General features: G+C 34.7%; 1 protein-coding gene across 6 annotated transcripts in view; it reads left to right on the top strand.

The window, feature by feature from the left end:
• The window catches only part of LOC145277479 (SNF-related serine/threonine-protein kinase-like), a 307,515-nt gene that overhangs the window by 154,161 nt on the left and 126,620 nt on the right, over positions 1–26,734 (top strand). For all 6 annotated transcript variants that reach the window (XM_080128848.1, XM_080128846.1, XM_080128847.1 and 3 more), the window contains exon 3: positions 22,909–23,050. In XM_080128848.1, the coding sequence (XP_079984974.1) occupies positions 22,909–23,050 (142 nt within the window). The remainder of the gene's footprint in view (positions 1–22,908; positions 23,051–26,734) is intronic.

Raw genomic sequence — 26,734 nt, 5'->3', positions numbered from 1 at the left:
TCTTCATAGCTTCAAAGGAAAAAGTAAATCATAAGCTAAATGTTTTGGTTTCGATTCTCAGTGGTGGCACATAAATCTTTTTTTTTTTTTTTTTTTTTTTTTTTTAAGTTTTTAAATCATTACTATATATTGGGTCCAATATAATATTAAATACGAAATCTGCATTAATCAAAATATATTTAAGCGTATTTTATGACCGGGCAATATTGTGCGGCCGGCTAGTATAAAATAATTTGACCGTTATATTTCTACTAGCCTGGGTGTTTGGAAGTGTGCGTTGAGCAAAAATACGAAAGTGGTAGGCAGGCTAGAACCCGTACTGGGAAGGAAGAAAACGTGAAAAAACAAAACGTGGCGTCTTTGCTGTTGCACCCATCGCTAAACTGGAAGTGACGGAGGTGTAAACTAAGGCTAGTCAATCAAAAAGAAGACTATAACTTTCGAAAGTATTGGCGAAAAAAGCGACTCTTCTCCGTAGAAAAGTGCCCAGTTGAGGGTGAAGGAATTAATGTTTTTAGGCAATTTTTCAATATTTGTCGCTCGAACGGCCGAGCTTCAAAATGATATCAATCTTGTGAAAATGCGTCACCCCTATTGAAAGTTTTAGGCAGACATGCATGCAAACAAACATACATACATACATTTAAACAGATAAGTGAGATTTATATTATAGATTATGTATTCTGTGTGATTGTAGATAATTATGCGTAAATTAAAAATAGATTTAAAATTGTTCATTTAAAAATTTCTCAAAGACGTACTCAATCTCCATAAAAATACATTCAAGTGATTGCGTTTTTCAAATTTCATTATTCAATATTTTATTTATTATAGTTTTTTTTCTTTTTAATAAATTTTTCACTAACTTCCTTTTTAACCTCATTAAATCCCAAGGTGTCTAATTTTTTTTTTACTATGAAGTTGAAACTTTGGTAATGACTAAAAATATCATGTTAAGGTGTGTCCTCTCCTCCCCATTCTGAGTATAATAGCAATTTGTGTTCAACTAACTATACAGAATGAATCGTTTACAATATAAACAAATATATATAATACATATATATATAAATCGAAAGTTATTTAGAATGCAAAATATTGACTGTTTTATAAATAGGACACTGCGTACATGTGATTTGATTTTAGAAATCAAGACCTTGCACATGCAAGATAAAATTTACACAAAGAAACAAAGCAGTTTCACACAGAAGAATAACATTGCACTTTTGGCAATAATTTTGTGTCATATTATTGTAAAACTCATTTTAAGTTCATGCATGATAAAAAAAAATAGAATTTTAGCAAATTTCACAAGAATTTTTAAGGGTTCAAACAACTCTTAGAGAGAAGTTGATGTATATAGATGAATTCTATCCTTTCTTCAGAGAAATTGTGTGGTAGGTAGACTTTGGGTTTAATTTTGGCAGTTTTTAACTCTCCTTTTCTTTATTTTATTCGTTAGTCCTCTCATCCCATGAGCGATGTTTCTGGCAAAGTGTGGAGAATTATTGTTGGCTTTTTTTTTTTTTTTACCTTAAAGTCATATATTTTTAAGTTCCTTACATCAAGTGGCTCCATGCATTGTCTGGGGCAATTTCCATAAAAAAAAAAATTTTCTTATAGATTTTAAAAATAAATTTGGTGTCGTATTTATAGGGCAATGGGGCCTAATGGGTTAAACCTGTGGGAATGGAAATTCCCAGGCTAACTCGATTGTTGCCCTTTAACTCTGATAACTGGAGAGAGACACAGCCACGTGACTTACTGTTTCTTATATTTCTGCTTTTTTTCCACTGAACCCTTGACCAGTCAACATTACATGTAACACTCCTGGTGGGGGCATCGGCCACCCAACCAGCGCTCCTAACTAACCTGTCAACCTCTCATCAATCGCAAGTAACGAACTCTTATTCTTTCTATCTATATCCTTGATATTTCTCATGTAAATTTATGTAAATAAATCTGCATTCTTGCGCTGATATATACCGATATGTTTTCGTCATCATTATGCAACCTTTTGCTTTTTAATCACACAACCATTCAATTCATTTAACTACACAATGGCGATGGGATCGTCTATAACACAAGCAGACCATCCTGTCCCTCTCTACAAGCCATGTGACTTCCTGTTATATTTCTGCCTTTTTTCTGCTGAACCCTCGACCAGTCAACATGTAACGAAGAGTCTCTTCTGGTGGGGCATCGGCCACCCAACCAGCACTTTCCATTCCCACAAACCTTACAGTTCAGCTCTATTGAAAATGTAAACATTTGACTTCAATTTTAAACTTGTGTGTGGGTTTTCCCCAATTATCCTGAACATATGGATTTCCCCATGAATCTCTTTTGCTGTCAGCTAGAAAATGAAGCTGTAATTACACAACTCGTACATAAGATCTGTTTGTAAACATTTTCACCAAGAAGTCAACAAGATCTTGCCAACAATAAATGAATACTTACCTAATAACGTTGCATGCTTGATTTGAATCCATTAAAGATTCTATCTTCAGTTTGTCCTTGTAGCAATTTGCACTTTTTTCTTTCTTTTCTTACCTCTCTTTGTGAGACGAAGCCTTCCATTCTGTGTTCCATTCGAGTTCTTTGTTATTTTACAAAGACATCAGCATTCCACTACATCAGATAATAATAGCACTTAACGTTTATAGCAGATGTGATGGCACATTTAAAGAAAACCTTTTGTGCAATCACCCTTTCTCTCTATTCACAGTTGTTCAAGTTTTGTAAGCTAAGCAGTGTTGGTTTTGTTGTAAGATCCGTCTCCCCATGAGGGCCAAGTTAGACACAAGGCCGATTTTTAATGTGGAGAATGCAGCACCCACAAAAAAAAATCTAGACTCTGGATTAGAAACAAAAATAAAACTTGCCTCAGTCTTGGAGGACTTTTTCCAGTCGGATTGAAGACAAAAGATACATTTTAACCCTATTTGTAAGATCCTGATCAAAATTAATGTGAGGGGAGTTTGTCTTCATTGATTTTGATACAGTAAAAAACATGATGTCCAACTTTTTTCAAATTAAATTTTATAATTAAAAAGGCAGATTGTAAAAATTCATAAATTACAAAATTATTCAGTGATCCATTTGAGTCGTATATGAAAAGTAGTGTTTGTGTCTATGTATGTACTCACAATTCTTCCTTTAATAATGAAATTACTGATAATAACCAGGGAACTTTCCTAACCACTTTAAAAAAGATTTAAATCCAAAAGCATCCCTTTCTCCATAAATCGGGCTATTCTTAAAAAGTCTAAATCTTACACTCCAGGTTCTAAGTCTTGTCACCTTTACATATCTGAAGCTATAAGTATAATTACATGCCCCCAAACTTAATTCATTCCAAAAGCGAACTTATTTCCCAATGTGAACATAAGAAAAAAATCAAATACAACCAATTTGTTTGAAATTACTTGGCTCATCTCTTAAACCTACTGCTATAAATTTAATCAATATAAAAGATTTCTTTTACCCCCCCCTTTTTTGTGAGACTAAAGGATCTCCCTATCCCTATTGCTTGTGCACTAGCTTCCCCCCCCTTTAGTCTCACTTTTTTCCTATATTATTTCACATTATTTTATTTTTTATGCTATATTTTATGTATGTGTGCATATGCATTTATAGATGTATATGCATACATTTATAATTATAATTTATAATTCTGCATCAAAATTAATCGACCTTAATTATATTCCCGTCTGGGTCAAATTGACCATTCTGACCTATATCTATCTGTTTTAAAAATAGATTTAGAAAGATGACTCTCTACCTTCCCCATTCCCCCTTTCTCTCTCGCCTCCCCCAACTATGTCTCTTTCTCCCCTCTCCTCTTGTTTTTAATATCCTTTCTTCCTCTTTTACTCTTATCTCTCTTTTTCATATTTCTCTCTTTTTCTCTCACCACCCCTTTTCTTGATCTCATTTGTTATCTTCATTTTCACACCCTCTTGTTCCTTGATCTGTTATTTAAAAAAAAAAAAATGTTGCATATCTTGACTTCTCCACAACCTGATTTTTTTTAAGCTCCAATTTACCCTGGATATTTATATTTCTGTTTTCTCATGGATTACCAATGCACTTTCATCAGAACTTTCAACAGATCTTTCCTCTTCTGGATTTTACTATCTTTCCCTTTGGATTTTCATATCCCTTTTCTCCCTTTTTTCCGTTTCTTGCTTTTTCAATCTCCCTGAATCCCGATAAACTGTCTCGAATTAAAATGCAAATATGATTAACTTCATATTATTTGTTTCCTGTGATGCATTAATCTGTAAAATTTATTGTATATTTTGCAAACCTCTTTATTCTGATGAGAAGAATTGCATTCTTCGAATAATTAACATTTTGTATACCCTCCTTGTAGTTTTAGGTGTTTATGGTGTTTTGAAAATCTGAATAAATTTTCAATGTCAAGATTTTTATTTTATATATATATATATATATATATATTACTATTATTTCACCCCAAACAAGGCAGAACCACTTTGTCGCAAGGGGCTATCAAGGGGCTATGACTTGGGAATTTACAGAGACACTCTGTAGGGAGTTGGCCAGTGAGATGTCTGTTCACATTACACTTGAAGTTCTGTGTGGCAGTACAGTTAAGGAAGTAAGGACCTGGGAGGGAATTCCAAAGTCTATATACAATGAAGTTATCAAATAATATATCTTTAACTTTTTTCCTTATTGACCTGATGATATATAATAAAGTTATGTGACTTTCATTCCTCATCTTATATACACACGCATGGAGTACAAGCTGTACTTACTGCTGTTAACCATACTTATTAGTTATACATTTAAAAATTAATTTGGATTAAAAATAAAGAGGCAAGAAACACTGAAACCTGCAAAGTGTCACAAAATGTTTAGATGGAAAAAGGCAGTTCAATAATGTAAAGGAGATAAGGCATTTAAGCTGTGAAGATTTATTTCCCATATATTATTTGATTGATAGCGGGGCTACCCAGCATTGCCTGGGTGTTTGGAGGTGTAAAATAAAAAAAAAAAAATAGTGTTAGTAGTCAGGCAGACTCAAACCTGTGACGTGGTAATGCCCAAGCGGAAAAGAAAGTGAAAGAAAACGTGACATCTTACCGCTACACTAGGAGGCCATAGGAAGTGAAAAGCGTTCACATTTAGCGATGTTAATCAAAAAGTTGACTTGTTAGCAGGTGCAGAAATGAACGTTGGCAGAAGGTCAGTTCAGCTTTCTGCTGTTTCATTTATTTGTTTCCCCATGATGTCGGGAAAAACCAGCTCCCCACAAAAAGGGAGTGTCCAAATGAATTGTCTGATATGAGGGGGTTCCCCCACATTGATCAAAGCTAATTGCTTTTTAGACATCCCGGCATGAAAGCCCGGGAAGCTGCCTTCGCTTTCGATTAGTTTCGCTTTTATACGAAAAACATGAACAAATACGCGAGAGGATGGAATAGTGTGAATTTTATAAAAGTCAATCAAAATAAATCTAGAGGCGACGTCTTTTCGCAAACCGTAGATATTATTATCTAGGGAGTATATAAAAAATTCTAAAACATAGTAGCCCCCCCCCCCCACTGAGACCCCCCCTCCCCCTGAACAGTCTTTTCTGGATATACAAAAACGCACACGCCACTTTTGACTTTTATTTATATATATATATATATATATATATATATATATATATATATATATATATATAGAGAGAGAGAGAGAGATTGTTGCATCATAACAATCTTCCTGACCGTAATTAAATTATTTATTTTGTAAAGTAAACTGGAGCTGAAGAGATTTTTGTATTATAAAAAACAAAACCTTTGGAAGCAAGGGAAGGGGGCAAAATATTTAAACAGAATTAAATGTCAAATATTGTGGCTCAAAATTATAACTTTTTTATATTCAAAATATTTTATTCTGTTTTCAGATTACTGAACTGCAATGACAGCAACTGTTCAGTCTCCCCAAGAACTAATCACATTCTGTCCAAAATCTCATATTTTAATCAAATCTAATTCTTAACATGGGGAGGGGGTGAGGTGATAATTGATCCTAATCTTAAGAGAAAAATTTTTTTGCATTATTTGGATTCTTCTAACTTCTGTTTTTATCTTTAGTGTTATTTGCATAACGTTTCGGTAGATGTGACCTACAGCCATCTTCGGGGGAACCTTTCTGTCGGATTCGGAGGTGTGTGTGTGGGGGCTTTCTGTCGGACTCGGGGTGAGAGATCTTTCTGCCGAACTTGGAGTAACCTTTCTGGCAGACCCTGGCAAACCTGCATGGAATTTTGAATGGAATCCCTTATTTAATCCCCAGGGAATAGCATGCTCTCATTTCACCAGAAATAACCAGGTAGAAGTCTTAAGTAATTCACAATTGTATTCTTTGTATTGCCTGCACTGAGGATTGAACCTTGAACCTCAAGAAGAGTGTTACAACTGAATTTTACCTAGTTTATCCACTTTATACACCATGTGTGCTTGTTTCATTTAGTGCCAATACTAATTGGCTGTTTTTCAGTTGTTTCATTAAATCACAATTGGAAACATTTAGGCCGATATGGATTCCCAGTTAAGAATCGCTGAAATCTGAATAAGGAAAAACAATTTGCATTAAGTTATTATAGTCTATTTGTTTTTTTGTTTTTTTTGTGTTCATAGAAAGACTTTCACTAAATTCAGTCATCTTTGAAAACATGTCTAGTAGCAGCAGCAGCAGCGGCTTAAAGCAATTGATGTCTTTCCTTATCAACTTCCATGGCTAAATACGTTAATAGCATGGTTGCATGCGACCTAGCTATCCATTTATAGAGGTGCTATCCGAATATTAAAAGTATATTCATATAGAATTAGTGATTAACGCATTTGATAAAATATATCACATGAATCCAAAGATTCTATTGTTGGCATTGGTTTCCCCGATATTTTTTTTTCTTGTCAGATATTTTTCTAGAAAGACATCAGGTAATTATGGGAAAGACCACATAAAGGTTGCCAAAATCCTAAGTGAAAATGATTTTTTGTGGAAAAAATTGGATTCGAAGTCAGGACACCCAGACTTGACCATTGTCACCTTCCAAAAGATGAATATATGTGACCTGTAATGCCAAAAATATCAGGGTTAACAAACATGGGGAAAGGTCTTCCTTGAAGCAATGCATCATCCATAATAAAAAAATTTGTTTTAAATATGTATTTTATTGGACTTGATTACTTTTTTTTTTACTTTGCAAATTACTTTATACTTATAACCGTCCGGTACACCCATATAGCATATTGGTTGAAAATCTGAATTTATTTTTCTAAATTGTCTAAGCTGATTTCAGAAACTAATCTCTTGTCGTTGTTGGACAAAACTCCACTGCAACTTTGCAAAGTATGTCAGTTCTACTGCTATCAAGTGGAATAACATTTTACGAGCATGAAACCTCAATAGCATCTTTGTTTTCATTTCATTACAAACTTATCACAAACAGGGAAGCGATTATACGTTACCTATGCTGCAAGTAGCCATCTTTTAGAGTGAATACATCATCATCATCGAAGCATCAGTTTGCAGCTTCTAATAATTTGCCTCTGTTGAAAATCATGTGACTTTCTACATTGATAATTTGGTTATAACTGTGCTATTTGCATAACTTTAAAAAAAACAAAAAAAAAAAGCTACTGATGGTGGCTAAGTGGTTAACGACAAAGACTGGAAATCTGATTGTGCCAAGTTCAAATCCAGTTGGTGCCACAAAACAACTCGGATACAACCCATACTTGACCTTGTGTCTAATATCCTGAAATAGAGCTAAATAAATACTTTGATTCTCTAAAGCAGATTATAAATATGTTTTCTATTTGAATGTTTTTGTGAGGGACACTCTAGTATTTTTTATTTATTTTTATTTTTATTTTACACAGCTTTACCCCAAACAAGGCATATTACCACTTAGACGTAAGGGGATACTAATTGGGTCCATGCCTAAGAAAGGTTAAGATCTTGGTTTAGGTTGCATTTGAACTTCTGCATATCAGTACAGTTTGGGAAGCAGGTAGGAGGGAGCGAATTTCAAAGTCTAGCCATTCTAAAGAAGAAGCGATTAGAGTAGAAAACTTTCTGACATTTAGGGACCTCAACAGTGAATGGGTGGGATTTTGTTGCTAAGCAGGTTTGTCGAGGATATGTACATTGATGGGGCACAAGTGCAATGAGTTCATCAGAGCAAGTTCCATTGAAATACTTGTAAAACAGGCACAGGGATAAAACCTTGCAGCGATGGGACAGGGGTTGGAGCCTAGTTGACAAGTAGGACATATTAGATTGGAAACTTTTTTTTGGGACTCTATCCAAGAAGGAGAGACTAGTGGAAGATGCACCAGCCCAGATGTGGCAACAATGCTCCATGCAAATGGTGGTCTTGTAGAGATATAGGATACTCTCAAGTGTGAATAGTTTTCTAGCATGATAGAGAGAGCCCATTCCAGTATATTTCCTGTGAATGTAAGCCGAGGAATTTAAAGGAAGAATTCTTTGGTAGGGAGTTATTTGTCATGGATATTGGTGGTTGGAGACGCTTTTTGTAATTGTTAAAGGAGAGCAGTTTAGTCTTACTAGCATTAAATGTTGCCTTCCATTCAGGTCCCCATTCCACTGCGGTCTGAAGGTCATTTTCCAAGGATTCAGCTATTGTCTTAGATTTATGTACATCCATTCTTCCCTCCTGCATGTGATAGAGCGTTGTATCATCAGCAGGTATACTCGTCTTGGACACAATATTATCGGGAAGGTCATTGATGAATATCAAGAATAATAGTGGTCCAAGGATCGCCCTGCACTCCCGCATTAATGTTATGCTGCTTGGATGAAAGTTCATCAATGAAAACCTGGATGAAAAACTGGAATCTTTAGGAAGATCTTCATCGTTTCAGTAATTATAGGAGCAACCAAACTCATGGAAAAGAATTTCATAAACTATCTCCTTCTTTCACATCATTGCTGCTGCTGCTACTACTACTACTACTGTCTTCATCTGCCTCTCGCCAACAGTTCCTATTTTCCCACTATTTCCCCATCTCCACCAATTCGTCACATCTTATTCCTTTTCTTCCACCACCTCTCATCTCATTTATTCTCGTACTATATAAAACATACAATGTGCAAACAAGTTCAACTATCAGTTGTATGATGCACATATAATCATATTTATGATGAATATGCAACACCATTCATTGTGATTATACAATTCCTACAGTTATGTACCTAGAAAATGGAACTCTTAAACTTGGCATAGTGGTATGGGACAAAGAGAAAGAAGCAACCTTGGTAGAAGTTAGTGTCCTCATAAATGCTGGATTAAACAGAGCTCAGAGGGAAAAGATAACAAAATCTATGGCATGAAAAGAAACTGGAATCTTTAGGAAGATCTCCATCGTTTCAGTAATTATAGGAGCAACCAAACTCATGGAAAAAAATTTCATAAACTATCTGGCAAATTTACCCGGTGAACCAAGTGCAAGAGAGATACAAACAATTGCACTTTAAGGGACGGTTAGAATCTTTAAAGGTCTCTTGACACGAGACAGCAGGTGAATACTCATCTCGAACAAAATAAGAAAATTAAAAAAAAAAAAAAAAGTTTGAAACCAAATAAACAATCTGTCAAGTTAAATTATTTTTAAAATATATATTTTTTAATTCATGGTAATTTATTGGGTTTATTTACTTAGGATTTTTTTTTTTTAATCACGTGACGCATCCATATGCATCGTGATTGATAATGTTATCTATAGCTTGCTTGATTTTTATAAATTGTGCAAACTTTAATGTTTGCCACGCACCAATCTTGTATTTTTCATTTTTGAATTTCGAGAAACAAGTTAAAGATGTTTACATTAATGTCTACATAAATATGAGTACACAATCCAGATTTTTAATCATATTTTTCCCCGATTGGTAGAAATGTAATTTCTGAATTAAGGAAATGACTTGCAAAGATAGGTTAGATTGGAAGTCAGTGTCTAAAAGCCGTCCAACACATGCCAGCATATAAATATATAAAAACTGCCAATGATTATTATGAATGCCAACAATTGCCCTTTTAAATAGTGGAGTAATGCCGGTGAATACTGCAAATTATGACAAGAATAACCCAAACATTATCCGTACGCAGTTTTTGATTATTTCAGAAATTAAGAAAAAGAAAACTTGTTCTTTGTTGGCAATTGTATTATTTCATCTTTGAATGTTTCTTTGGAATTGTCATCATGAAATTCGAGAATCTTTTTAATTCAATTCTCTTTTCTCTTATAGTTAATCTTTCGGTGCATGTTTACATTGATCTTTTTAAAGCAACGCATTTCAGGTGAAAACATTATTACATACGTGTCACGGCAAAATTAGTATAAAATTTAAAAATTACGAAAAATCATACTTTAATGTATTTTTGATAATAAAAATCAGCCACAATTACATTCTCCGATATTGTGTTTAAAGATGGTGGACTTTTAATTTAAGTCAAGATAAGTTAGTGGTTAACTCCCTTGTTTGTCATACTGGACTAGTCACACAATCTCTTCCACATTAAAACATACGATAAAACTTGATAATTCGATAAATTCTATTTTTATTTGTAATCATTTAAAAAATTTTTGGAATTTAGACTAATTTTGCCATGACATTTAAGTATGTAATGTTTTCACCTGAAATGCGTTGATTTAAAAGATCACAATTGTAAACAAGTGTTACAGAAGAATATTAGATAAGTGGAAAATGAGATGAGGATAGACCGAGATTCGAACCTTGTAAGCAAGGTTCAGAAATAGATTCAGAAAATGGAATGTTAGAATTTCGCATTGTTAAATTTCATATAAAATAGTTTAGATATGTTTGTATTGTAAAAAGAATTTAATTGTGCATTCTTTTATGGAAAGTGAATTAAAAAGGTCAGCTACAAAAATAATGCAAAATACAATTTAAAAACATATCGAAAAATAAGTTAGGTTGAAAAATAGGTTGAGAACGTTGCAGAAGTGTGTTTTGGAAATATATGTTTAAGCCACGTGAGTCGATCATGTTTTGAGACCACACGCCTGACGTCATAGCAAAAATGAATTCTCAATATAGGAGCTAGGAGTCGAAGATCAGAGGCAGTCGAGACCGGATCGGACAGACAGTCGGTCGAACAGAGCTGACATGATCAGAGAAGGGTTCCTTTAGAAGCAAAGGGAGAACATTTAACATGTAGAAGCAACTTTGAATTCCTTGACGTCATCATCTTCCGATCGGTCGATATGATAATAAAGAAGTTATGTTTTTTTAAAACTTTGTCGTGTCATCATTCAACAGCAAAAGGTAATGTGTGAAACATCCTTATATGAACTTTGTATAAACCCATCCTAAGTAATGTCTCTCTCCATCATAAGTAATGATTGTCCCCTTCTGTGTTAAAAGAACTAATCACCCTCTCACTATATATGTGTTAAGAAGAAACATTCCAAAATCGTATAAACGTCTTCTCTCTCTCTCTTCTCTCCCCAACATCAGTGTTATGTATATGTCTGCCGTTTCCCTTAAATATGAATGTTCCCTATACAACAGTACAATATATAATACACATGTATACAACAGTACAATATATAATACACATGTATACAACAGTACAATATATAATACACATGTATACAACAGTACAATATATAATACACATGTATACAACAGTACAAGATATAATACACATGTATACAACAGTACAATATATAATACACATGTATACAACAGTACAATATATAATACACATGTATACAACAGTACAAGATATAATACACATGTATACAGCAGTACAATATATAATACACATGTATACAACAGTACAATATATAATACACATGTATACAACAGTACAATATATAATACACATGTATACAACAGTACAATATATAATACACATGTATACAACAGTACAATATATAATACACATGTATACAACAGTACAATATATAATACACATGTATACAACAGTACAATATATAATACACATGTATACAACAGTACAATATATAATACACATGTATACAACAGTACAAGATATAATACACATGTATACAACAGTACAATATATAATACACATGTATACAACCAAATAACATAAACTCGTAAGGCGGGGTAAATACCGTAACTAGGGAGCTGAAAACATCATAACCTGAAAAAAACGTATCCTAGGGCCACCGTATTCCGTATTAATGAATTGATATCTGTAGTCGTTGATCGTCGCAAACGCGCATTGCAGTCAGTGAAGCAACCAGTATTCGCCTATTGTGCGTTGATGACAATATGGATTTTTCCAGACGTTTTGCCAGATCATTAAAAAAACCCAAAAAAACTGAATCTGATTTTCACTGACAACATTATAAACGCAGTGTACACTATTTTTTGTTTAGATAAAACTTTGTCACTTCTATGAATTATTTAAATTAAAGAGTATTATTATTTTTTTTTTGCCTATCAATTTAATTATTGTAAGGGAAAAGGGAAACTTTATTTCTAGTCAACTTGGACTTTTTTTTTGCTAATGCTGATTCAAGAGAAATGTGGTTAAGGATTGTGCAACTCCTGCTTCACTATAGATTTCATACAGGCACTCTTGCAGAGTGTATCCATTATCTCTCAAGACTGAAAAGAGGCACACACACACACACACACACACATATATATATCCAAAAAAGAAACTCGAATAAACCTGGAACCCCATCCTCCAACGTAAACCCCTACTACCAGGTCTCCTTCTCCAACATCAGGGGTCTGTGTTCCAACCTTCCAGAGGTTGAAACAATTACAGGAGATGAAACCGGACATATTCTTTCTAAGTGAAACTGGCATAGGGCCAACCACTTCTCTAGACGAATTCATAATTAAAGGATACTCTAACTTAACATCTAAATCTGACCCCCAAGATCGTCATGGGCATGGAATATGTGCCTACATCAAAGATGGCTTTCCATGTGGTAGGGATATCTCCAGAGAAGACCCTAATTTACCTTATATGTGCTTCTGGGTTGCACTAGCTTACACCACTGCATTTATATTTGTCCTCTATCACTCCCACAACAGTGGGGTTACTATCTTTAAGAGCATATCTGAGAAAATTGACCACATCCTGTCTGCTCATCCTTCGGCTAACATTCACATTTGTGGTGACTTCAATGTCCATAATGTAGAATGGCTGACCCACTCAAATGAGGGGAGGTTCTATCATGATTTTGCCATTGCCTATGATCTCACTCAGATTGCTCATGAACCCACCCGTGTGCCCGATATTACCGGTCAATATGCAAGCCTTCTAGACCTTTTCCTCGCAACTTCCCCTGAGCTATGTTCATGTTCCGTTCTATCTTCTCTGGGATCCTCTGACCACTCTGTTGTAGCAGTTAAGATAAAAATGAAATGTAATAAGTCTTCAGACGTACCTCTCCACCGTACTGTATATCTATACTCTATGGCTGACTGGGATAGCTTCCGTACATTCATATCGGATCTACCTCTGCATTCCATGTTTAAAAAGGATGTGTCCTCTATAGTATCAGACCTGACCGAATGGTTAATTGTAGGCATAGACCGATTCATACCATCCAAAAAATTCCAACAAAAACCTAACAGCCAGCCATGGTTCTCCCCTGAATGTACTGCTGCCATCGCACACAGAAATCACTTTTTCCATAGTTACCAATGTAATAGATGTACTGAGACTAAAGCTGCTTTTAGGACTGCCAGCAACCACTGTAAAAGAGTAATAAAAAATGCAAGAGAGCTATATGCTCAGTCTGTTAAATCCAAAGTAGCTGAGCAGCGACTTGGTTCCCACCAGTTCTGGCAAATAGCAAACAGAATCTTGAACAGAAGCATGCATTCTATCCCAACCAGCATCAATGGACCTGAGGTCATCTCGTCAGCATCCGACAAGGCCAGACTATTTGCCATGGACTTTGCAGCTAATTCTACCCTATGCGACAAAGGCCATCAACTCCTTGTATTTCATCCTATAACAGACAACACGCTATGCAACATACAAATATCTGTGCATGAGGTCGCCAAGCTAATTAAGAACCTTGATTCCAGTAAAGCAACTGGCCCTGACGGCATTCCAGTTATAGTGCTGAAAAAGCTCCAACCAGAACTTGCCCCCATACTTACAAAACTGTTTAAGCGTTGCCTTAAGGAGAAGTGCTTTCCAACACCCTAGAAAACCTCATCAGTATGCCCTGTATTTAAGAATTCAGGTGAAAAGTCATCTCCCTCTCCTTACAGACCAATAAGTCTCCTGTGTGTCATGAGTAAGTTGTTGGAATCCATATTAAATAAAGTAGTCAACCACCTCAACAGAAACGACCTTCTTAGTGACATGCAACATGGTTTCCGCTCTGCAAGATCTACAGCAGATGTGCTAACGGTTATATCACATAGGATTAGTGAATCTCTTGACAAAGGTTTTCTTTCCAGGACAATTGCTCTTGACATATCGAAGGCCTTCGATAAGGTATGACATAAAGGCCTACTCCACAAGATTTCCAGCTACGGTATTACTGGAAATGTTTTCGCAATCATTAAATCATTTCTCTCTGATAGGTTCATAAGAGTAGTGGTTGATGGGCAGAAATCAGAGGACCACAGTATTAATGCTGGAGTCCCCCAGGGGTCCATCCTGAGCCCAACTCTCTTCCTGGTCTACATCAATGATCTCCCAAAACACATACTTTAATCATTCGTTGACATCTATGCTGATGACATGACCATCTATGGCAACATATCAAAGGCTGTAAATGACAGAGTTCTCTCTAATTCTCTTTCCTCTGATTTTGAGCGCGTGATACAATGGGGGAAGAGGTGGCTGGTTACTTTTAATGCATCCAAAACCAAGCTTCTATCTTTACATCATCAACGCTCTGATCCCCATCTGGCATCAATTGTGATAGATGGCTCTCGTCTTGGGGAGACTCCATGTTTTGACAAGCTTCTGGGTTTGACCTTTGCTCCTGATCTTAAATGGAACACGTACATCAAATCTGTTGCCAGGGACGCTGGAAAAATGGTGGGATCCTTCTACCGCTCCAGAAGATATCTCACTACTGATGCAATTCTCTATCTGTATAAAAGTCAAGCACGCCCAAGGATGGAGTACTGCTGCCACATCTGGGCAGGAGCTGCTAAAAACAGCTTATCTTGCCTTGACAGAGTGCAAAATAGACTTCGTGGTTTGGTGGGGGATGCCCTTTTCTCTTCCCTGCAACCTCTCTCTCACAGAAGAGACGTTGCGAGCCTGTTTTTGTTTTGTTATTTCCATGGCAAGTGCTCATCTGAGCTCCAATCTCTCGTCCCCTGTCGCCAATCTTTCACGAGAAACACCCATCTAGCTGAAACTGTCAATAATTTTCCCCACTCTTTATCTGTGCCTAAATCCAAACGTAGATTCCATGAGCAGAGCTTCTTTCTCAGAAGTGCACGATTGTGGAACTCTCTTCCGTTCGCCTGTGTCCCAACTGACTACAACCTGGATGTCTTCAAATCCAACATAAACAAATTCCTGACAAACCGCCCCCTTAAGTAAGACACTCTCTCAAATCTCCAATACTAATGATTACTACAATACTATCTCATTGATTACTGTACACGCAATAACCCTTATCCTTGAGTGCCCTCCGGGCCTTGATAAGTGGTGACCCTCATGTAAAAAAAAAAATATATATATATATATATATATATATATATGTATATGCGTGTGTGTGTGTGTGTCTTATTCCAGGTCAAAATGCGTAATTCTGAAATATCGCTTTATTTATTCTTTTCCAGCCAATGAAATTATCAAGCTCTACATGTTAAAAATCAAAAAACCCTTTTCTTATTGGATTATTTCCAATATTTTACATAAGGTTCAATTTTAGTTCAAGAAAAATCTAAGACAAATAATTTCTTTTTTCTTTTAGACTTTTTCTTAAAGTATTTTACTTTTTATCAATTAAAATTTTTCATATCAAATTATTTAAAAAAACTTCCCCACCATTCTATTGATCACTGTAAAAGCATTTAAAATACGTATTTTTGGTTTTCATTTGACAATCAGTTTGAATCTTTTTCCTTTTTGTTATAAGCGTATTCCGCAACTTTTGAGATGAGGATTGATAATTTGTATTTGCATCATTCAAACTATTACGTGGGTTGTTATTTTCACAACGTTTCGGCCGATGTAACCTCCATGTAACCTAAGTGAATCTTGTTGAAGTTGTTAATCTTTGTCAGATTCAGTAGCCTATGCAGAATTTTGAACCAGAGTCTTTATTTAATCCATCGGGGTAGATTGTTCTTGTTCAGCTACTTATAAGCAGAAAGAAGTGTTAAGCATTGTGAGAATTCAATATCAACCAAGGGACATGTCTACGAATTTGAAGATGCTTGGTTAATTGTTCTGTTCTGTTTTGTTTCTTTCTAATCCAACATTTTCAAACACAATCGTATATTGACTACTGATTCCATTATGCAAGTGTACAGTTATCTTTTATTTTTATTTTCCTTACATGAATGGGTGGGATTTTGCTGCTTTTTGAGTTAGTCAAGAGTATGTCTGTCGAAGGGGCAAAAGTGCTACAAGTCCATCAGAGCACATTCCATTAAAGTACTTATAAAACAAGCAACATTGTGGCAATGGTACGTGGTTTGGAACTTTGTTGATAATGCAGGACCTATTAGATTTGAGACTCTTTTTTGGACTCTGTCTAAAAGAGATTAGTGGTGGATACACCAGACCAAATGTAGCAACAATACGCCATACATCGGCGAATGGTGGCTTTGTAGAGATTTAGGATACTCTCAGGTGGGAGTGGTTTTCTAGCATGGTAGAGGGAACCCACTTCTTTGCAGCAGCCTGATCATGGCATAGTCATAGCAATGGCATGAGTGCAATGACCGTGCCATGATTAGATGGGTGTGCGATCGCAAACTAGTAGAGAGGTTCCCTTCAGTCATGCCCTATCAGAGGATTGATGTTGGTGAGATTTGGGATGTCTTATGCGCTTGGCATTTCTGGTGGTTTGGCTATGTACAGCATGCCACCTCTTGCATCAATTCAATAATGTATGGATACTCCAGGCACGAAAGTGTATGGAAAATCATGGAAAACTTGGCTTGAGTGCATACGAAGTTACTGGTATCAACCCTATGGTTTGGACCGCATGAAGAGCAGGTGTAAGACATTGCCTGGTGTTTCCCACCTTGGAGTCCGGTACACTTACAGCATTTTAAACATTAAAATATGATGCTGATATGGTTAGAGTAAATTTCTCTTTTTTTCTTTTCATTTTCCAAATTTTTATTCAGCAAATTAGATATATTATATATAAAATTGTTACAGATATATAAAGTGAAATTGATAAAAATAAGAAGGAAAAAAAGTCCTTGACCTGAATAAAAGAATCTCCCCTTCATCAATTTTTTTTTTTTTTTTTTAAATGAAAACTATTTTCATACAAAATCTTTTTTTCTCTCAAATCTTTTTTTATTCCCATCTTACGAATTCAAATTCAAAATATGCAGTCTTAAAGCAGAAGATATTTTGAAAGAGTCGATTCTTCTTCATAGTGGACTGTAAAAAAAAAAAAAAAAATGGTAACAGTATACAACCCTTCCTCCACTCACCCACAATCTGAATCCGTTTTTATTATAACATAAAAATAAGCCTTACCAACTTCTGTTGATTTAACCATAAAACATCTTATGATTATGCATTCATTCCTTGTTTCGCATCAAATGAAACATTTTTTTTCAAATATTTTTGCATTCTTTTGTATTTTGCATTAGTCTTGGCAAAGTATCTTTGGCGTCAGTTGACAAATTTTCATTTCTTGCTGTTAAATACTTATAAATAACTCACCCCATTTTTCCTTTCTCTTCTACCGCCAACTAAAGAAGGAAAAAAATGTCAAATTATTTCACTTTTTATAAGAGGTCAGTGTGTACAGTTTCAACCCCATGGCTCTTTTAATCTGAAGATAATTTCAAATTTCATCCAATTGTTGCTCATCTTGACCTTATGATAATATACTGCATTTTTACAATCAACCTCCACAGAATAAAAGAAAAAAAAAAAAGTCTTATAATTAGTGTGAACGAACTGACCTGCAAAATTTAAACCATATAATTCCTCTCCAATTCTTCGAATCATTAATCAATCTAGCGATACTCTGACGCCTTGAAACACTAAACAGTATGGATTTTAAGCAAACCTGTTCTACTGCAGGCATCTTAATGATCATCTCCATGCATGCGATATGGAAAGATCAGCTAGGGCGATAGTATTTGATATATCCAAAGTCTGTTATGAAAATTTTAAGAAAATTCACTTGTAGTTGTACCCTATTATTAGACAGGTGCTTAATATGATCATATCCTTCTTAGCTAAAAGAAAGATCCAAGTCGTCCTCGATGGCCGGATATCTAATCATCACATGAATGCAGGTGTGTCTCGAGAATCGATACTTGAACCTTTATTATTCCTAAATTTCGTTAACAATCTCTCTGATGCAACTGTGTCCGAGTTGTGTATATTTGTTGATGACATCACACTCTACTCTCGGCATATGGGCAAATTGAATGCACACATATCTAAGGCAATGACTGAATGTTTAGAAAATGATCTCCACCTGTAGTGGAATGGGGGTCAAAAATGGATTTTACATTTCATGTTATCAAGACAAACCGATTTTTCTTTAATTATATGAAACCTTACCAACCTCCGATTTGTCATAGCTGATAGTATCCTTCCTGAGAATCTAACATTCAAACTTCTCAGCTTAACATTCACAGGTAAAATGAATTGAAATAAATACATAGAAAATACTATCAAATTCGCTGCAAAAAAAAGTGGGCTGCCTCTATCGAGCTAGAAAACTTCTTGTATATGCCAGTATCTGGATCATGTCTAAGTTTTTTATTTTTAATATACAAACAAATTATTTATAGTGGTTGTAGCTAGACGGTTTTTGTTGTGAATGTTTTACAGAGGTAATCATAGTTTCCAGTTCCTGTCATGAAAATAATGATAGAGTAGAAAGAGACTAACAACTTCTCTTTTCTGAGAAAGGAGGCTGAATAGAAGAGGACATCACCCACCAGATTTTGGTTAACCTCGTAGGACTCAACACCGATTGCTGCAAATCATATCGGCAATGTATTAAACTATTATGACCAAGTCCATCATTACATGCAGTGAATAGCATGATTTATGTGTTACTCCATTTTTTATTTTTATCATTCTATATAAATGGATCTGATAGTATTTTTTTACAAATAGCAGAATATTGATACTAATATATATTGATTTGCAAAAAGAAAGCAATAAATGTCTCGGCTTTATTATATAGTATGGATAACATTTCTGACAAAAAAAAAAAAGACTATTTTATTATTAGAGGATGTAAAATTTGCTCTAAAAGTTATAAAAACTGAGTCTTTTTTGTGTTTCCTCATAATCTTTCATAGCATATCTGGTTGTCATTTGAACGAAAAATTGATTTCCTGCTCGAACAGAAAGCACTAGAAACAACCATTCTGCACCGACCATTTCTGACCATTGGTGCAATTCCATCATGCAGTACTTTTGTGTGTCGGTCGTTTTGATTTGGCTTTTTTCCAATGATTTCTTTGTTTGTATTGTATCTCTGATCTGATTTGAAAAAATTTTTTTTTGGTGATTGCCATTCCAAATTTGATACATGTTAATCACAACTGACATAGAAACAATGCCATTAAATTTCTACAGAATTAGAAAGTTGCATGTTTTTATATTACTAAGACAGGCATAGTTTAATATTTACATATTTTTTAAATCAGGTTTGTGCATCATTCTAAACTTATGACCGTTGATTATGACAAGAAAGTTTACACGGTTTCATAAGTATTTTAATTCACTTCCATTTAAAGGTTAATTCCTGCCTTAAGCTGGGATCGAAACTAGACTGTTCAAACGACATATCTTGGGCAAATCTTTTTGTTTCATGTGAAGTGTGGAAAAAATTTATCTTCTAAGGAGGGGGATGGAAACACTATTTAAACATCTATTTAGTTTTTTATGGCCCTGGGCAATGTCGGGTAGGCATACTAGTCTTTTAATAAATTAACTTTGCTGACTTTATTAATATTAATATGCATAACCACTTCTGCCTCTATATTTACACTAAGTTTTTTTCTGTCATTTTCATCCATGTCCAACTGTGGCAATCCTTTCTCACGAATAGAGGAGGGGTCAAACACAATGAGAGAGATCTACAGGTGAGGAGGGGGGTAATTCACATGTTATCACTAGGGCTATGATAACAGCATATTCTTTTCATTGTTTTGACTCTCGAGTATATATTCGACACAGTTAATCAACCAAGAGCCACATCACTTTATAAAAGCATATAAGATATAAACGGATACACACTCGAGAGTCAAAACAATGAAAAGAATATGCTGTTGTCCTAGCCCTAGTTATCACTCTCCTTCAATGCACATACTCCTGACCAATCCGACAAGTAGCAAAATTCCACCCCTTCGCTGATGAAGTCCCTAAATGTCAAAAAGCCTTTTACTCTAATAGTTTCTCTTTCCTCAGACTGCCAAACTTTATAATTCCCTTTTCTACTTCCCTGACTGTACTAACCTGCTGAAATTAAATGTAATGTTAACACATCTCATTACTCAGCTCCTCACAATTCCCTGTTAGACATGATCCTAAATAACCTTACGGGCAAGTGGCAATATATCTTGTTTGGGTGCTGAAAAAGAAAACAAAGTATACGATAATTCCATAAAAATAAACACTTTAATCTTGGAATTTTTTATGTTTGTGTGCACCACCCACTTCACAGGTTGACATTATTGTGTGATTGAAATCGCTCACTTTTATTAGTGATAATGCACAGTTTTCCTGTAAAACTGAATGGAGCAGTCTGTGGTGGCAGATAATGTTTCTATAAAACATTAAGATTTCACTTGCATGTGGTAATGAATTCATTATAATATCATATCATGTTGAATGTTTTGCATGCCAACATGCATTAGACAGCTTTTAGAAATTCTAAACTAATCTATCTCTGCCCAGGTTTTCATTTATCCCTCATCTCTCAAGTCCATTCTTATCAATTCCTTCAGTGTTCTTCTTGACCTCAAATGTTCTACATTTCTTTCACTGTGGTCATGGCATCTCCTGTTCTGCACAATATTATAATTGAAATGAGTATATTTGCTGATGATACAACACTCAATAATATGCATGAGGAAAGAACGGATGTACATAAATCTAAGACAATGGCAGAATCATTAGAAAATGACCTCCAGACTGTAGTGGAATGGGGCTGCAAATGGATGGTAACATTTAATGCTAGTAAGATCAAGCCATTCTCCTTTAACAATTATAAGAAACCTCCCCAACCACCAATATCCATGAGAAATAACATATTATCTGAAAATTCTTCCTTCAAAGTCATAGGCCTAACATTCATGGGCAATATGAACTGAAACAACTATATTGAGGACATTGCAAAAGCTGCTGCAAAGAAAGTGGGTGCCCTCTATTGAGCCAAGAGACTACTCACACCTGAGAGTATTCAGTACCACCATTCACCTATGCATAGAGTATTGTTGCCATATATAGGCTGCTGTATCTACCACTAGCCTCTCCCTTATGGATAGGATGTCCAAAAAAGAGTTTTCAATCTAATATATCCCACTTTGTTAAGTAAGCTCCAACCCCTGTCCCATTGCTGCAATGTTGCATCTCTGTGTCTGTTTAACAAATATTTTAATGGAATGTGCTCTGATGAATTTGTTGCACTTGTACCCCCTCTACGTACATATCCCCAACAAACCCACTTAGCAACAAAATCTCACCCCTTCACTGTTGAGGTCCCTAAATGCCAGAAAGCTTTCTACTCTAATAGTTTCTTCCCTCGAACAGCTAGACTTTTGAATTCTCTTCCTGCTACCCTGACTGTACTGATATGCAGAAGTTTAAATGTAATGTAAACCAATATCTTGTAAATCTTTCCTAGTCATGGTCCTAAATAGTATTTCTTTACATCCAAGTGGAAATATGTCTTGTTAGGAGTGAATATGAGTAAAAAAAAAAAAAAAAAAAAAAAAATCTCCGTCTGTTGTCTAGATTTAATTTTCTTTGAGGTCATCAAAACTAAGCTTGTAGTTAAGGCTCTTCTTACACATCTATTGTATTATTTTCATATTTCTCTCCATGCAACGCATGTCCTCAATTCTCACTCACCAGATTTCACTTCCATACATCACACTCTTTACACACATACACTTGATAGACTCTTTCCTTGGTTGCCAGTAGTAACACTGTGAGTTGATAAAGGCAGAAATTCCTTGAACTTATTCCATCTACTCCTGTTGCAATCACACTAACTCTTCTTCACCAAGCTAACAGCACTACTTGATCTTGACAACCTCAATAGTTTTGCCGTCCACATAAATTTTCTCCACATCTGAGTTGCCATCCATATCTTGCATTTCTTGCACACAAACTGGTTATCATCTCTTTAAGTGGAATTACTGGTAAATTATAAACCCACCTACAAGTATCACAAAAATTGAATTGCATCCAACAAATTGAGGATTAGTTGAGCGATTAGGATTGTTGACCGTTGAAAACCAGTTGAATTTTGATCCCTGCTTAAAGTGCTTGCCTGTTTAGCCATATTGAAGAGCTGTGACACAGCATAACTGTGCGCCTGCAGATGATTATGTATATTTATATTTGTTAATGCTCAATATGATAAATTTCAATTGTGTCAATTTTACTTATTCTTGCATAAATATAATTTGCCAATATTTTTTTTAATCATCTCTCACTCTGCCATGACTTAGTTTTTTCTTTTTTTCTCTTTTCAGATGTTTGGAGTTTAGGAGTTGTGCTTTATATGTTGGTATGTGGTACTCCTCCATTCTATGAAGCTAATGACAGTGAAACATTAACAATGATTATGGATTGTAAATATAAATTTCCAAATCATATCTCCAAGGAGTGCCAATCGTAAGTATTATTATAAGTCACTTAGCAAATAGATCTTTCTTTCTTTCCTTCACCAATTATTTTAATGATCAATCTCAAAGAAGCATTTGTAACTAGCATTCTGCCTTTTAAACTAGCAGGGCTACCCGACATTGCTGATGGCAAAGTGTAACCTATTTCTATTAAAAACTTCTATCCCTCAACCTCTCTATATCTTTTTTCCTCCTTCCACATTTTACTCCTCCTTCTCTCCAATACCATCTTCTCCAACCAGCCCATTCCTCTCTATATGGACAGACATACAGAAACTCTACTTTATATAACAGATTCCTCGAGGAATAAGATAGCATTTTTTTTTTTAACTTACTATATAGTAATATAAAAAAAAAAATTAATATATAATATTAAAAAAATTCCTATATAATAACATAAAAAAAAATACTGACAAAATTTGACCTCCAGAGAATGAATAAATTTTTCAAAATTTTCAATATTGTTCATCCAAGTTGAACTGGCTTTCTCAATAGAAGGAAATTTCATGGTAATATCAAATTCAAAGGTGATTCTCAGTTGCTTGTATCTGGAATCTTTCTGTCGAACTCTCGAATCTGCACAGTATTTCGAACAAAGCACTTTATTTAATCCACGGGTGCAGTATGCTCTCGTTCAGTCAGTCATGACTGGGTAGAAGTATTTCACAATCGTATTTTGAGTGCCACAACTTCTGAGTATTGAACCATAACTTTCCAAAATAGTGTAACTTTACAACTGAATTTTACCAAGTACTTTATCCACTATACCACGTTGTGAAAAAAGCACTCGATGAGAACTGTAGTCCGAAAAATCCAAATATTATAAATAATTAATATTCAGCTAAAAATTCAGAAACAAAACGTTAACTGTTAAACTCATATTTTCATTTAGATTGGAATTACTATGGAAAGAAATCGGTAACCCCCCCCCCCCTTAATTTTGATATCAAAATAGGCCACATGACACATAATAGTATCTTCATTTCTAAGCATCTCAAGTAATGTAAGGTGGGGGGTAATTTGTATTTTAAATAAAAAAAAATGTAATTGGAGTTATCTACCTTACAATTAATTTTTTTATTTCTTTGAAATTTAGACAAAGAAATAATTAAAAAAATAAAATAAAATGACTTTAATGCATTCTGGGCAATACCGGGTGATTCCGGCTAGTCCATAACAAAGTCAAAAGTGTGTAACCTTGTTTTGTTTAAAATCACATTTTCTATCTAAATGGATTTGGTTTGTTTTTACACAGCAAGATTTTTGCGAAGCATGACTTAGTTCAGCTACAAAGTTGTCCACTGTAACTATGATAAATCAATTTGTGCTTGACCTTTAAGAAGTTGTCTAATGTATTGCCCTTCCTCACTTCCATTATCCTCATCATATCTACCAATTGTCAAAAAAAAAGCTCTTATGAAGATTTGATGTCTATAAGCAAAACAAGCACATTTCTTAAATTTATATCATATTTCGTTCGTTCCTTCCTTAGTCCACAAGTTAAAATAAAAAAAGGCCAAATATAATTTTTGAAGGCTAAATTCATGAAATTTGGTTTTAAAAAGGCTAATCTGGAAATCCTGGATAAAAATATAGGAGAGACCTGTTTTTGATGTAGCCTCATTTTCAAATATCATGATAATAAAATAAAATCGTTGTTGCAATAGTGTGAGAAACGAACTCATAATCTTGACATGCAGCTGTTTTTCACCAGAGAAAGAAGTAACCCTAATGTTACATAAAAAAAGGTAACATTCAAAAGAAACAGGACAAAAAAAGAATGTATGCCAAGAGGTGCTGAACCGAAGGAGTAAATTAAAGAATGACATTATTTTCATAGAAATATTTTAAAAAAAATCCTCATATTTGCTGCATGTCATTGGTTTTTCTGTCCAAAAAAAACTAATCTTAAAACCTATCCAAAAAAAATATCAACTTTATTTGTTGATTCAATATATTTCTCATTCCACGGAACTTCCGCAGGTTTTGTTAGTTAAGTAATATTATAAAGATTTTATTTTAATACTAAAATATTGAGTTATTGTTGTATTTTACTATTAATACTGCTGTAAATATTTATATGTTATATATATATATATATATATATATATATATATATAAAATTCTCATTCAACCATTCAGATGAATTCCGAAACTGAATCAAGACAGCGGACTATACATTGTAAGGATGCAGTATCTTTCAAGATAGAGATTTATAACAATGATGAATTTAACTTATATAATTATGTTACTGCAGTTTCAGATTTTATCTATTAAGTTTTATATTTCTCAACCATTTTATATATTTGAATGTAAAATCCATATCTACCGGGTGGAATGATAAAATTACTGCCCCTAAAGAAAACAAAACTACAGCTTTATTTTAGAACTTTTATTGAAAAAATCAATTCCGGTAACTTGATTATGTAGTAGAGCTGACATCTATTCAATGTAGTTGCCTTCAGCCTCAATCAGCACCTCCATATTGGCCCAGAACTGGGAGCATGCATTTTCCACAAGTGTCAGATGGAGCTTGGCTAATATTCAGCAGATGGCAGTCATCAGATTGGTTTTGGTGTTTTCGATGTATGACCAAACGAAGTAGTCCAGCGGGTTCAGGTTGGGGGAGGAAGGAGGCCAGTGAGAGACGGGTAAAAAGTCATAGCACTCCTTCTGAAGCCAAGCCTGGGTCTCTTTGAACTTGTGGACTGGTGTCGAGTCCTGCTACCACACCTAGCGTCTGTCAGCGGCCACTTGATTGCATCAGGGTATCACCGCACTCTTCAGCACTTACACTTTGGTGTTAACTTTCAAGCCGACGTTAAAGATGTGAGATGGCATGATGTGGCCCTCACCTAAAACCATAATCTTAGCTGGAAACTTTGTTTTCATTACCCTGGGCATGTCCCTGTTATTCATGGCAATCCAGCGATGCATTTTGGGGGTGCTGGCAATGGTCCTGTTTTCATAACTTGGATCAGTAGAGAGCATCTCTGATCTTGTTTGTTGAAGATTGTGTCACTTTCAGACATGTAGAAGGCTCCTATTACTTTTGGGATTTCTAGTAGATGGTCTGCAACAAAAAAAGAAAACTGTTTTTCATCAAACAGAAATAGAATTGTTGTTTTTCTTTTTCTTTTTCTTTCTTTTCTTTTTTTTTCTAGGGGCAACAATTTTATTGTTCCACCCTGTATAAAAATGGTACTCACCAAATGAGGTGCTTAGTTTACATAGATACAAATAATGAATGTAAAAGTTGGTGCAACCATATCATGATTGCATTATGCTGGCTTTTTCTTTGGCCGATACAGAATCCTATGTCAAACAAGTTTAGATAGGTTAAAAAACAAGATCCGTGGCCTAATGGATAATGTATTTGCTTTCAGTTTCAATATTTTGTCATTGTAGGCTCAAATCTCACAATAGATTTATTTTCTTTGCTATAATGTTCCAGTTATTTCCTAGCCGATATTGATCAACATAAATTTGAATAATTTTTAGTAAAAAAAAAAAAATGGTTAGAAAATATTAAGTATTTGTTCTTAATTTCTAAACTTGGCTATAAAGTTCAAATAAAGTTAAGAAACACGACAAACGAGTACTTCAGCTAGTTTGTATATAAAGTAAATCAATTCTTGTAGAAAACTCAATTTCCATCCAGATTTTGGCAGGG

Source organism: Euprymna scolopes, chromosome 6 (genome assembly GCF_053919585.1).
Source record: "Euprymna scolopes isolate OS-2025 chromosome 6, ASM5391958v1, whole genome shotgun sequence".
In the NCBI taxonomy this organism is placed as follows: Eukaryota; Metazoa; Mollusca; class Cephalopoda; order Sepiida; family Sepiolidae; genus Euprymna; species Euprymna scolopes.
The sequence above is the reverse complement of the archived record's forward strand: the minus strand, read 5'-3'. Positions and strand labels throughout refer to the sequence as shown.